The 14,120-nt window shown below is 42.2% G+C and overlaps 1 protein-coding gene across 2 annotated transcripts in view; it reads left to right on the top strand.

Moving 5' to 3' along the window:
* MYO7B (myosin VIIB) overlaps positions 1-14,120 on the top strand; it is a 523,403-nt gene that overhangs the window by 92,833 nt on the left and 416,450 nt on the right. For both annotated transcript variants that reach the window (XM_077488413.1, XM_077488412.1), the window contains exons 3-6: positions 1,091-1,198; positions 7,072-7,224; positions 7,838-8,022; positions 9,462-9,583. In XM_077488413.1, coding sequence (XP_077344539.1) covers positions 1,091-1,198; positions 7,072-7,224; positions 7,838-8,022; positions 9,462-9,583 — 568 coding nt within the window. The remainder of the gene's footprint in view (positions 1-1,090; positions 1,199-7,071; positions 7,225-7,837; positions 8,023-9,461; positions 9,584-14,120) is intronic.

Genomic DNA, 14,120 nt, shown 5'->3' with positions numbered 1-14,120 from the left:
TTATGTCACATGGGTTGGTGTCACATGGTGACCCCACCCCCTTACGATGTCACAGTCCCCATGTGACATCAACCCATGTGACCAACCCATGTGACATAAAGCCATGTGACACCGCCCCTTGTCCCTATATAAGTGGCCGCGCAGCGCGGCCCTGGCATTGTGGCCGGAGAGATCGTCGAGTCAACATCTCCTGGAGAAGAAGGAGAAGAAGAAGAAGAAGAACGGAAGGCGGCGGCGGCGACAGAAGACCGGGCCACCGCCTGTAAAAGAGCTATAAGAAGGCGCGGTGGCCCGGCAGAAGAACCGAAGAGGGGGACAAGACCCCCGAAGTCGGGAGAAGAGGCCGGCGGCGAGGAAGAAAGCCGGACTCCTCCGCTAGCAAAAGAGCTACAAGAAGATAGCGGAGGAGTCCGGCGAGAAGACCCCCGAAAACGGAAGACCCCCGGAGCTGTGCAATAAAGTATTTTATCTCGTGTGTTGTGTTGTGGACAAGGCACCCCCCCATGTTGAGGGCACGCGGCCTGGTACGGCTCAGGAGGGGGGGGTGCTCGCTCGCCCCCCTTTCCTGGCCGGCCGGGTAGCGTGCTCGGACAAGGGTCTGCTGTGGACTTTGGGGGGACCCCCACGCCGATTTTTTTCGGCGTTGGGGTTCCCCTTTAAGTCCATACCAGGCGGCGGGGCCAGCGACGTCTCCTTCGCGGGCCCCGCCTACCTGGATACCCGCTCGAAATGAGCGGACTTTTCTCCGGGCAGGAAAAGTCCGCTCATTTCAAAAGTACGGTGGACTTGCATACACACGGCCGGATTGTCCGCCGAAATGCGAGTACGACAGACAGAATTTTGAAAAAAACGAAATTCTTAGTACGCCGGACTGCACGCTGAAAAAGTCCGCTGAAGCCCACACACGAGCGGACTGTCCGCTGAAATGTGTTTCGGCGGACTAAGTAGGCCATACAGTCCGCCCGTGGGTACGCGGCATAACATTTACTCCTACTATAGTGAAACTCATCTAAGCATTGGAATAGCAAGTGATGTGTAAAGTACTTGAGTTATCATACAAAAAATATATCTACCTATATTCTGAAAACAGGGAGAACATGTGTGGTTCGAAATTACTTCTGAAAGCAAAGTGCACATCGGTGCAGTGGTTAAAGATTCTCACAATGGAGAGACAATGCTTGAAGATGATGATGGCAAGGTAAATGCTCTGTCTATTCACTCCGTTTGTCTGTCTATCCATAGTCAGTTTGTGCTCCAAGAAAGAAGATTTAGATTTTTAGTTTTGAATGAAGTAGTGGGGGAATTTGTCTCCTGCTCAGCAAAAGAAAGAAAATGTTTCTAGCATGCTCATAGACAGCAGTAAAATAATTACATCCATTTCAAGCCTTTTCCAGCTTTTTCCACTTTTTGTGGTCTTTGTCTCAAATGGAGAGTTTCTCATTATTGCCCAACAGAAATATAGACAGAATAAAAAAAAAAAAAAATCTCTCCTACGCTATGAAAAACAAATGTGAAATTGGCTGCAGTTCCACAATAACAATAACATTTGAGAACTGAGCTACGAGCAGCCCTGCACAGGTAGTTGTACATAATTTAACCTCTACGTTTGAGTAATATAAACTAGTGTCTGAGTTACATCAAATTTTACAAGGATGATAAATATAAATAAAAGTTTTACATACAGTATCTCACAAAAGTGAGTACACCCCTCACATTTTTGTAAATATTTTATTATATCTTTTCATGTGACAACACTGAAATGACACATAGGGGTTCACCCTGAGCACATATTATATATTTTTATTTGTGATGTCATCATGGAGGAGTGGAAGAGGACTCCAGTGGCAATCTGTGACGCTCTGGTGAACTCCATGCCCAGGAGGGTTAAGGCAGTGCTGGAAACTAATGGCGACCACACAAAATATTGACACTTTGAGCCCAATTTGGACATTTTCCCTCAAAATAACTCAACACACAGCCATTAATGTGTAAACTGCTGGCAACAAAAGTGAGTACACCCCTAAGTGAAAATGTCCAAATTAGGCCCAATTAGCCATTTTCCCTCCCCGGTGTCATGTGACAACGCCTCAGGTGTGAATGGGGAACAGGTGTGTTAAATTTGGTTTTATCACTCTCACTCCCTCATACTGGTCACTGCAAGTTCAATATGGCACCTCATGGCAAAGAACTCTCTGAGAATCTGAAAAAAAAGAATCGTTGCTCTACATAAAGATGGCCTGGGCTATAAGAAGATTGCCAAGACCCTGAAACTGAGCTGCAGCACAGTGGTTTAACAGGACAGGTTCCACTTAGAACAGGCTTTACCGTGGATGACCAAAGAAGTTGAGTGCACAAGCTCAGCGTCATATCCAGAGGTTGTCTTTGGAAAATAGATGTATGAGTGCTGCCAACATTGCTATTGCTGCAGAGGTTGAAGGGGTGGGGGGGTCAGCCTGTCAGTGCTCAGACCATACGCTGCACACTGCATCAAATTGGTCTACATGGCTGTTGTCCCAGAAGGAAGCCTCTTCTAAAGATTATGCACAAGAAAGCCCCCCACAGTTTGCTGAAGACAAGCAGACTAAGGACATGGATTGCTGGAACCATGTCCTGTGGTCTGATGAGACCAATATAAACTTATTTGGTTCAGATGATGTCAAGCATGTGTGGCGGCAACCAGGTGAGAAGTACAAAGACATGTGTGTCTTGTCTACAGTCAAGCATGGTGGTGGCAGTGTCATGATCTGGGGCTGCATGAGTGCTGCTGGCACTGGGGAGCTACAGTTCATTGAGGGAACCATGAATGCCAACATGTACTGTCACATAATGAAGCAGAGAATGATCCCCTCCCTTCAGAGACTGGACCGTAGGGCAGTATTCCAACATGGTAACGACCCCAAACCTCCAAGACGACCACTGCCTTGCTAAAGAAGCTAAGAGTAAAGGTGATGGACTGGCCAAGCATGTCTCCAGACCTAAACTCTATTTAGCATCTGTGGGGCATCTTCAAACAGAAGGTGGAGGAGCACAAGGTCTCTAACATCCACCAGCTCCATGATATCATCATGGAGTAGTGGAAGAGGACTACAGCGGCAACCTGTGAAGCTCTCATGAACTCCATGCCCAAGAGGGTTAAGGCAGTGCTGGAAATAAATGGTGGCCACACAAAATATTGACACTTTGGGCCCAATTTCAACATTTCACTTAGGGGTGTACTCACTTTTGTTGCCAGTGGTTTAGACATTAATGGCTGTGTGTTGTGTTATTTTGAGGGAAATGTCCAAATTGGGGCCAAAGTGTCAATATATTGTGTGGTCACCATTAGTTTCCAGCACTGTCTTAGCCCTCTTGGGCATGGAGTTCACCAGAGATTCACAGGTTTCCACTGGAGTCCTCTTCCACTCCTCCATGACAACATTACAAATAAACATATATAACATGCGTTCAGGGTGAACCCCTAAAGGGGCTTTATAAAAAAAAAAGGTCACAATACTTATCATAAAGTTCTGCAAAAAGTAATATAATATCCAACAAGGTCCATATGAGATACAATTAAAAGTCAGTGCAGGACCAAGTGGGAGAGGAATAGGTCACAGGTCGAAGTCTGTAATGCTGGTCTACTCAGGGCTAAAGCTTTTCTTAGGGGCAAAGCTGGCTCTGTAGTTGATGCATGAAAAGACAGAATGAAGAGCGCCTCTAAGTGTAGTATTTATTAAACATGGCAAGGATAGCAATGTGTGGGAGGGAGGGAGATGTGATATTGGCTCATCTGTTGGTTAAAACGTCCCGATGAGGAAAGTTCAGCCTGCTACTCCAGGGAAGCCAAGAACGCGGTGTCACAAGGAAAGAAAGAAAGAAAGGACACCTTTACTCTCTGCTTCTTGAGCAAGGCAGTGGTCATCTTGGAGGTGTATTTGGGATTGTAATCATATTGGAATACTGCCCTACTGCCCAGTCTCCAAAGGGAGGGGATCATGCCTTGCTTCAGTATGTCACAGTACATGTTGACATTCATGGTTCCCTCAATGAACTGTAGCCCCCTGGTATCGGCAGCACTCATGCAGCCCCAGACCATGACACTCCCACCACCATGCTTGACTGTAGGCAAGACACACTTGTCTTTGTACTCCTCATCTGGTTCACGCCACACACGCTTGACACCATCTGAACCAAATAAGTTTATCTTGGTCTCATCAGACCACAGGACATGGTTCTAGTAATCCATGTCCTTAAACTGGTAATACATTACACAATTTTCTTGTTCGATTTCCTTTAGATTTACCTTCAACTAGTAGTGCAAGGGCCTGCCTGATTGCTTAAAACATTGAAAGTGTTTAGGTGTGACCTCCTATTATATGTTTTTGGTAAATATAAAGGAAAGCTGTAGAAGTAAATTGTATAATGTATGGCCAGCCTTAGTCTGCTTGTCTTCAGTAAACTGTTTGCGGGCTTTCTTGGGCATCATCTTTAGAAGAGGCTTCCTTCTGGGATGACAGCCATGCAGACCAATTTGATGCAGCTCCCCATTCACACCTGAGACCTTGTAACACTGATGAGTTACATGACACCGGGGAGGTAAAATGGCAAACTGGGCCCAATTTGGACATTTTCACTTAGGAGTGTATTCACTTTTGTTGCCAGCGCTTTAGACATTAATGGCTGTGTGTTGAGTTATTTTGAGGGGACAGCAATTGGACACTGTTATACAAGCTGTACACTCACTGCTTTACATTGTAGCAAAGTGTAATTTCTTCAGTGTTGTCACATGAAAAGATATAATTAAATATTTACAAAAATGTGAGGGGTGTACTCGCTTTTGTGAGATACTATATTATAAATATATAAATTATAAACTGTATCCAAGTTTATTGTGGAATAAAGATCATAATTCAATCTTATTGGTATTGATGCTTACAAACATACAACTACATGCATACATTTTTAACCCTATTCTCCTAGTCTCTCCTACATAAAATATCACATATACAGTGCCTTGAAAAAGTATTCATAAAAGTATTCATACCCCTTGCAATTTAACACATTTGGTCATGTTAAAACTAAAAACTTAAATGTGTATTGTTGTTATTTTATGTGATAGACCAACACAAAGTGGCACATAATTGTGAAGTGGAAGAAAAATGATAAATGGTTTTCAAATTGTTTTACAAATAAATATTTGAAAAGTGTACCAAAATTTGTATTCAGCCCACTTTACTCTGATACCCCTAACTAAAATCTAGTGGAACCATTTGCCTTAGGAAGTCACCTGATTATTAAATAGAGTCCACCAGGGTGTAATGTAATCTCATTATAAATACAGCTGTTCTGTGAAGCCCTCAGAGGTTTGTTAGAGAACCTTAGTAAACAAACAGCATCATGAAGACCAAGGAACACACCAGACAGGTCAAGGATAAAGTTGTGGAGAAGTTTAAAGCAGGGTTAGGGTATAAAAAATATTCCAAGCTTTGAACATCTCATGAAGCACTATTAAATTTGTCATCTGAAAACCAAGACATAACCGTCCACCTAAACTGACAGGCCGGGCAAGGAGAGCATTAATCAGAGAAGCAGCCAAGAGGCCCCATGGTAACTCTGGAGGAGCTGCAGAGATCCACAGCTCAGATGTGAGAATCTGTCCAAAGGAAAATTATTAGTCATGCACTCCACAAATCTGACCTTTATGGAAAAGTGGCAAGAAGAAAGCCATTGTTCAAAGAAAGCCATAAGAAATTCCCATTTGCAGTTTGAGAAGCCATGCGGGGGACACAGCAAACATGTGGAAGAAGGTGCTCTGGTCAGATGAGACTGAAATGTAATTTTTTGGCCTAAAAGCAAAACTCTATGCGTGGCAGAAAACTAACACTACACATTACCCTGAACACACATCCTCACCGGGAAACATGGTGGTGGCAGTATCATGTTGTGGGGATGTTTTTCTTCAGCAGAGACAGGGAAGTGTGTGAGAGTTGATGCGGAGATAGATGGAGCCAAATACAGGGCAATCTTAGAAGAAAACCTGTTAGAGTCTGCAAAAGACTTGAGACTGGGGCGGAGGTTCACCTTTCAGCAGGACAATGACCCTAAACATACAGCAAGAGCTTAAATAGAATGATTTAGATTAAAGCACATTCATGTGTTAGAATGGCCTGGAGATTAAAGTCCAGACCTAAATCCAAATAAGAATATGTGGCAAGACTTGAACATTTTTGTTCACAGACACTCTTCATCCAATCTGACAGAGCTTGAGCTATTTTATAAAGAAGAATGGGGAACAATTTCACTCTAGATGTGCAAAGCTGGTAGAGACATACCCAAAAAGACTTGCAGCTGTTATTTCAGCGAATGGTGGTTCTATAAAGTATTGACTCAGGGGGGCGGAATACAAATGCACACCACACTTTTCACATTTATTTGTAAACAATTTTGAAAAACAGTTATCATGTTCCTTCTACTTCACAATTATGTGCCAATTTGTATCGGTCAATCACATAAAATCCCAATAAAATATATTTACGTTTTTGGTTGTAACACGACAAATGTGAAAAATATAAAGGGGTATGAATACTTTATCAAGGCACTGTATTTATAGCAATGTTAACATGTCATGCTTAATACAAAAGGGTAACAGAAATTAAGCAAAGACATTATCTTTACAGTTGTCAAGAGTTGGGAAGTGTTAAAACCACTACAGTATTAGTTTTTTTTATGGCTGTCTATGTTGCTATTTGGTTAATCACCCCCACTTTTTGTGCACACACAAGGACAGATAAAAGGAAAATCTCTCCAACATGGATACCATAGAAAAGAGAAAGTTAGTCAATGTTATATAGCTGTCTGTGTCCTGGTTGGGTTATTCCTCATTTCCAGTTTGGTCCCTGAGATAAGAAGTGATTGGACATCTATCCAACAGGGACACAGATAACAATAACAACTCAAAAGAGGTTCTAGTTTTTGCCCACTCTATCCAAAACTTAAAAAACTATTTGGTTGCAGTGGCCCTTTAAGCCACAAAAATATTGAAAATGCTATTAATATATTTGATATTAGTGAATATGGTTTTGTCTGTCTCAGGAACACTGGATCTCTGCCCAGAACATTAACCGCATCCATCCCATGCATCCAAGCTCAGCCCAGGGAGTGGAAGATATGATCAGACTGGGTGACCTTAATGAAGCTGGTATTGTCCACAACCTGCATGTCCGATACAAAGATAAAAAAATATATGTAAGAAAACAAGACTTAGAAATATCTGTTTATCTACAATTGCTTGGCAGAGGAAAAGAAGGCACATGCTTAAAGGTGCAGATTTTCAGAAGCAGTAAATGGACTGGGCATGGTGGAAACTTCCATGTCAAATACAGTGGATTATGTGATGTGCTGTACCCAATAAGAGGGCTTATGTTGGATGTATGTAGTACATGCAGATAGATCCACACATTATAATAACTGATCAGTGTTCTAAGGGGTGGTACTTTTTTTCTACTCTGATCTTTTAACTCTACTATACAATTCCATAAAAATATACTGAATTGTTGCGGGTCCCTTTTCCTTGTCTGTGCATCTTTTGGCATATGAATATGCTATTTCTTGGGTTAAAAAAATGTAAGAACACATCTAATAGGTCATTGAAAGCCACTGCTTTTTCATTCTTATACATTTATAAGTAAGGGACAGTTCTTGATTTGAAGGTTACCTGAGCTACCTGCAATTTTCCTGCAAATACATTGGAGTAGGATTGTGGTTCTTATTTATTGCTTAATCCTCATTTTTTTTTGTTTTTTTAGTCGGGTCATGAGGTGCAAATTACTTTGTCATAATGTAATTACCTGTGTTTCAGACATACACTGGCGCTATCTTGGTAGCTGTTAATCCATATGAGGAGCTCCCATTCTATGGCACAGAACAGATCAAAATATACAGGAATCGGCGGATTGGGGAACTTCCTCCACATATCTTTGCATTGGCAGATGCCTGTTTCTTCAGCATGCAGAAAAATAATAATGACCAGTGCTGTGTTATCAGGTATGTCAGAAATAATCAGTGTGATTAGTCACAGGACACTCTAGTTGTTGAGCTCAAATCATCATTACAGTTAGAATGTAATTAGGTCATTTAAAATCCAGGAATACTATACAACACAGTAATGCTATGCAACTATAATCTCATAATGCTTTGGGGAGAGTAGAATCATATTATAAAGTATGCAGCAGGAGAAGTTGGATATTTTTCTGTTGTATAAAAGATATGTAAGTTGCCAGGGGCTGACACAAAACAACACTTTCCACCAATATCTATACCTATATTTCTTGCTTATTTCTCTAATAACGTGTACTTCAGATTGTTTGTATTAAACCATCTTGTTATGTGAAACATTTTAGGGAGTTTGGTTGGCTAAATGAGCTCTGTTTTAGGGTATTGCCTACACTTATTTGGTTGAACAGATTTTTATTATTGACAGAGAATGATAATAGTCTCAATATCCCAAACATTTGACACATGGTTGATACTCAAGGAGACATGATCAATCTACATATCCAAAATGAGACCAAAAATTGATTATCAAAGGCACATACGTTTTGATGTTTTTTTTGTTTTTTTTTTCAAAAAGAGTAAAATAGCCCAGTAACTATACAATCCAACCATCTTGTTATGTGAAACATTTTAGGGAGTTTGGCTGGCTAAATGAGGTCTGTTTTAGGGTATTGCCTACACTTATTTGGTTGAACAGATTTTTATTATTGACAGAGAAGGATAATAGTCTCAATATCCCAAACATTTGACACATGGCTGATACTCAAGGAGACATATCCATCTACATATCCAAAATGAGACCAAAAATTGATTATCAAAGGCATATGTTTTTTTTTTTTTTCAAAAAGAGCAAAATAGTCCAGTAACTATACACAGCGGCTAAATAGTGAGAAAACTGTCATCTTCCTTCATGCTGTATGAAAGATAACTCTGTAGGAAGCTAATCAATGCTTTTATATAGAAGTTAGAATGATATGTTTTTTTATATAAAACACAAAACTGGCACTGAAGTGATAAAACAAGTAAATAAATGATGATAAATTATATGTTGCAGGTGCTGCAAAAAAAGTGCTATAATTTTAAATACGATAAACATGTGGGAGCAGAGCTAGCAAATGGAATCAATGGATTTGGATTCATGTTAATGACATTTGGTTATCATCAATAATCTTAGGAATTTCACTAATTCTATATTTATGGTATTTGTTCACCTATTTACACATGTTGTGTTTCACTTTCTATTTGCTAGTGCTGCTCCCACATGTTTATGATATGATTTTTTAGGCTTGTTCGTTATTATTTTTTAGGAACTTTTTTTAGCCAATATCTATTAAAAATCAGACAATCTACAAATACAAAAACTGGTAATATGTAATGGATGTGAACAGCTATCCACAAATTCATTGTTTGGTCTACACTATTTATTTTAGTGGAGAGTCTGGAGCAGGGAAGACAGAGAGCACAAAGCTAATGCTGCAGTTCTTTGCATTATCAACTGGGCAGCATTCTTGGATAGAACAGCAAATTCTGGAGGCCAATCCGATCATGGAAGGTAAACAGACTAAATAGAGATATGGAGCAGTGGTCTTAAAGTGATACTAAACACACACTGTTTAATTTACATTGTCTATTCTATTTCTGTATGTGGAAGATGGCACTGTCATTATTTTAATAAGTACCTTTTTTCTAATAGACATACAGCTACCATGTGACCCAGCTCTTTTCCAGCCTGTCTGCAGGGAAACAGTGGCAGGAGGAGCTTTTAGTACTCTGCTGCCGTTCACATGTTCAAAATAAAATAAAAAACAGCCTTTGGTATGCATAGTAAACATAAATAATATCAATAAACTGTTTTGAATCATCATACAAATATATATTTGAAATCAAATCTTTATTATTTTTTGACAATAATATGGTATGGGCAGGAAGCCTGTGTCTTAGAATCAAGATGTAATTTCGTTATCGTATATCACGGGACACAGAGCCACAGTAATTACCGTATGGGTTATATGGCACCTTCAGGTGATGCACACTGGTACACCCTAGACAGAAAGTTCAATTCCCCATATACAGTGGTGTGAAAAAGTGTTTGCCCCCTTTCTCATTTCCTGTTCCTTTGCATGTTTGTCACACTTAAGTGTTTCGGAACATCAAACCAATTTAAACAATAGTCAAGGACAACACAAGTAAACACAAAATGCAATTTGTAAATGAAGGTGTTTATTATTAAAGGTGAAAAAAAATCCAAACCATCATGGCCCTGTGTGAAAAAGTGATTGCCCCCCTTGTTAAAACATACTATAACTGTGGTTGTCCACACCTGAGTTCAATTTCTATAGCCACACCCAGGCCTGATTATTGCCACACCTGTTCACAATCAAGGCATCACTTAAATAGGAGCTGCTTGACACAGTAAGGTCCACCAGAAGATCCTTAAAAGCTACACATCATGCCGAGACCCAAAGAAATTCAGGAACAATTGAGAAAGAAAATAATTGAGATCTATCAGTCTGGAAAGGGTTATAAAGCCATTTCCAAAGCTTTGGGAATCCACAGTGAGAGCCATTATCCACAAATGGCGAAGACATGGAACAGTGGTGAACCTTCCCAGGAGTGGCCGGTCGCCCAAAATTACCCCAGGAGCGCAGCGACGACTCATCCAAGAGGTCACAAAAGACCCCACAACAACGTCCAAGGAACTGCAGGCCTCACTTGCCTCAGTTAAGGTCAGCGTTCATGCCTCCACCATCAGGAAAAGACTGGGCAAAAATGGCCTGCATGGCAGAGTTCCAAGGAGAAAACCACTGCTGAGCAAAAAGAACATCAAAGCTCGTCTCAATTTCTCCACAACACATCTTGATGATCCCCAAGACTTTTGGGACAACATTCTGTGGACCGATTAGACAAAAGTGGAACTCTTTGGAAGGTGTGTGTCCAAGTATGTCTGGCGTAGAAGGAACACTGCATTTCATAAAAAGAACATTATACCAACAGTAAAATATGGTGGTGGTAGTGTGATGGTCTGGGGCTGTTTTGCTGCTTCAGGACCTGGAAGACTTGCCGTGATAAAAGGAACTATGAATTCTGCTGTCTACCAAGAGATCCTGAAGGAGAATGTCCGACCATCTGTTCGTGTACTCAAGCTGAAACGAACTTGGGTTTAGCAGCAGGACAATGATCCTAAACACACCAGCAAGTCCACCACCGAATGGCTGAAGAAAAACAAAATGAAGACTTTGGAGTGGCCTAGCCAAAGTCCTGACCTGAATCCTATTGAGATGTTGTGGTATGACCTTAAAAAGGCCGTTCATGCTCGAAAACCCTCTAATGTAACTGAATTAGGACAATTCTGCAAAGATGAGTGGGCCAAAATTCCTCCAGGAGGCTGTAAAAGCCTCATTGCACGTTATCGCAAACGCTTGGTTGCAGTTGTTGCTGCTAAGGGTGGCCCAACCAGTTATTAGGTTTAGGGGGCAATCACTTTTTCACACAGGGCCATGATGGTTTGGATTTTTTTTCACCTTTAATAATAAACACCTTCATTTACAAATTGCATTTTGTGTTTACTTGTGTTGTCCTTGACTATTGTTTAAATTGGTTTGATGTTCCGAAACACTTAAGTGTGACAAACATGCAAAGGAACAGGAAATGAGGAAGGGGGCAAACACTTTTTCACACCACTGTAACTCCTCCGCTTACCGGAAGTACCTCAGTTTTTTTCATTTTTTCGCCAGTGTCTTAAGTGTTGGTCACGAGTAAAGATGTGCTGTGCTGAGCTCCGCTAGAAAAATCTTTGCTGAGGCAGCCCATGCAACCGAATCCATTCGAAGTGTTATTTCAGGCCAAACTGAATGGTACCCAGGCCTCGTGGCGGAAGAAACAAGGTCTTGCCTGTAACGCTTCTCTTTTTAGAGAATGAAAAGAAGTTCCTGGATGGCCGCTTGTCAGATAAATGGCATCTTTATTGGTCAATAAAATCCAAATGCAGTCACATATCAAATATAGAAAAACCAGATAAAAAATCGAACGCATTTCACGCCTTGTTCTGGTGCTTATTCATAGCTATAAAGATGCCATTTCTCTGACGTGCGGCCATGCAAGGAACTTGTTTTCATTTTCTACACTGCGCAGAGCCAACACCTGAGTGTCTCATTAGGGTCATACGTTGGTGGTGTGTCGTGAGAGGCTGGATCGGTATCCCTTTTCATTTGAACTTTATCTTTTTAGAGAGCTGGACCCTGGGATCCAGTGCTTGTTTTTTCAGCCATATTTCCTGGCAAGGTGCTTTACAGGTCCAGGGGTGTGGATCCCCCGATAAAAAGGGACCCCGGTCCCTGAAGGTTTTTTAAAATGGAGCCCACTGTGAGTGGTGAAGATTGGTCTGTCTGGTTTTACCACATAACCCTGCAGCTGGATAAGGTAAGGGAGATTCCTAAGGAATTTTTTTAGTTCTTGTGGGGTTTCTCCTTTAAATAAATGTTGTCGTGCCTAAAGTCGCCACTGGGGGCTGTTAAGAGCATGTACCTGTTTCCATGCTTGTCGGTCTCGCTCTGTGTCCATACAAGCTGCACGCTTCCTCCAGCCCAATCCCTAGGTAAGATGTGGGCAGTGTTTTTTTTTCCTTTCAAATGTCCCCTACCTGGACAGAGGTACCTCTTCTCTCCAGGAGACATGGGCCAGTCAGCGGTATGCAGCACCGCCAGTTATTCGCCCTTCACCTCTCCTCCTCTCCTCCACCCCAGCCCCGCCTCCACATGTGATCTGGTCGGATCGGAGCCCGCTCGCGTGGGAAAACAATCTTTTTTGAAAAAATTGGGGGGCGTGGTGGGAAGTCAGATGGAAGGGGGCGGCGCTTAGCAAAGCGTTGACATACCTCAGATGTTCACAAATGCATGGCTGTGTCTGCTATAAAGTGCACCTTTTTTCAGATGCATTCAGCTGACGGAGGGACACAGAGCAGGTGGGGGCATGTGAGTGCTGGTTACACAGGCATTCCCAGGGCACATTTATTTACCATCAGGCTGAGCATTAATAGCAGTTACAGTTTCTGGACTATTTGCTCCGCAGTGGGTGCATTTTTTCGGTAGTACCTCTGCATTTGTGCTTGGCACTATGACCAGAGGGAGAGGTACAAATACCTAAAAAGACAAGAGCACAAAGGGGTCTCCTTCAGGCTCTAAGGGCCTTCCCTCTGCAACACCATCCCCCCTGAAAGACCTAGGGAGGCTGGTCAGAGCGAGCCATCGGGGTCATCAGGGGTTGCAATTGCTTCCGACAGTCCCTGTCTATACTACTGAGGAGGTTTTTTTCCTCAGCCATGATTGGATTAGAGGAAAGATTAACGGCTTTAATCGCATCTTCACAGAGTGGAAGAAAACGCATTAGGTCCCCTTCTACTACCCAGGACCCTCAAACAGAGGAACAGTGGGAGAGGGAAGATGAATCCCCCTCAGGGAACCGTGAAGAGACTGATGACTCCTCTTCCGAGAGATCAAGTGGGGAAGGACCTTTTTCAACTTCACAAGCACGAGAAATTGCTTCTGCATTCTCTTACTGAAATGGTCCGCTCCTCATTTAAGCCACCCTTAACTGAGTCAGTTGAAAAGCCAATTTCTTGTTTGGGTTCACTAAAACCTCCTCAGGCTTTGCATTCCATTCCTGTCCATTCATTGCTGGAAAAGCTTATGTATTCTGAGTGGGATCACCCAGATAAGCATTTTCCCTCCCCGTCTTTCAGGACAACCACAATGAGAGACCTTGGCTCCTCCTTTTCCTTGGAAACACTGTGCCAGCCCCCATCAATTTTCACCCCCCCCCCCCGCCAGCCTTAGTTATTTGTGTTTCCCCTGGTGGGGAAACACTGCACAGAAACCTGGCCTAACAGTCAGAGAGACTGGGGGCTGTATTTTTATAGTACCTGCTATGGAGACAGGGGTTCTCCCAGGGAGGTGACATGGTACTCTCCGGCCGCATTATTGCCTCCCCTGCTTCACCGAGCGCAAGTAGAAGACCTGGGGACCCGCTATCATAGCTGCAGGGCTTTTTTGGGAAGCTTCATTTTTCCTCCTGTACAGGGTACAGGCCGCTGA

Source organism: Lithobates pipiens, unplaced genomic scaffold, assembly GCF_037356315.1.
Source record: "Lithobates pipiens isolate NorthernLeopardFrog02 unplaced genomic scaffold, aLitPip1_a1.2 Scaffold_18, whole genome shotgun sequence".
NCBI classification, from domain to species: domain Eukaryota; kingdom Metazoa; phylum Chordata; class Amphibia; order Anura; family Ranidae; genus Lithobates; species Lithobates pipiens.
The sequence above is the reverse complement of the archived record's forward strand: the minus strand, read 5'-3'. Positions and strand labels throughout refer to the sequence as shown.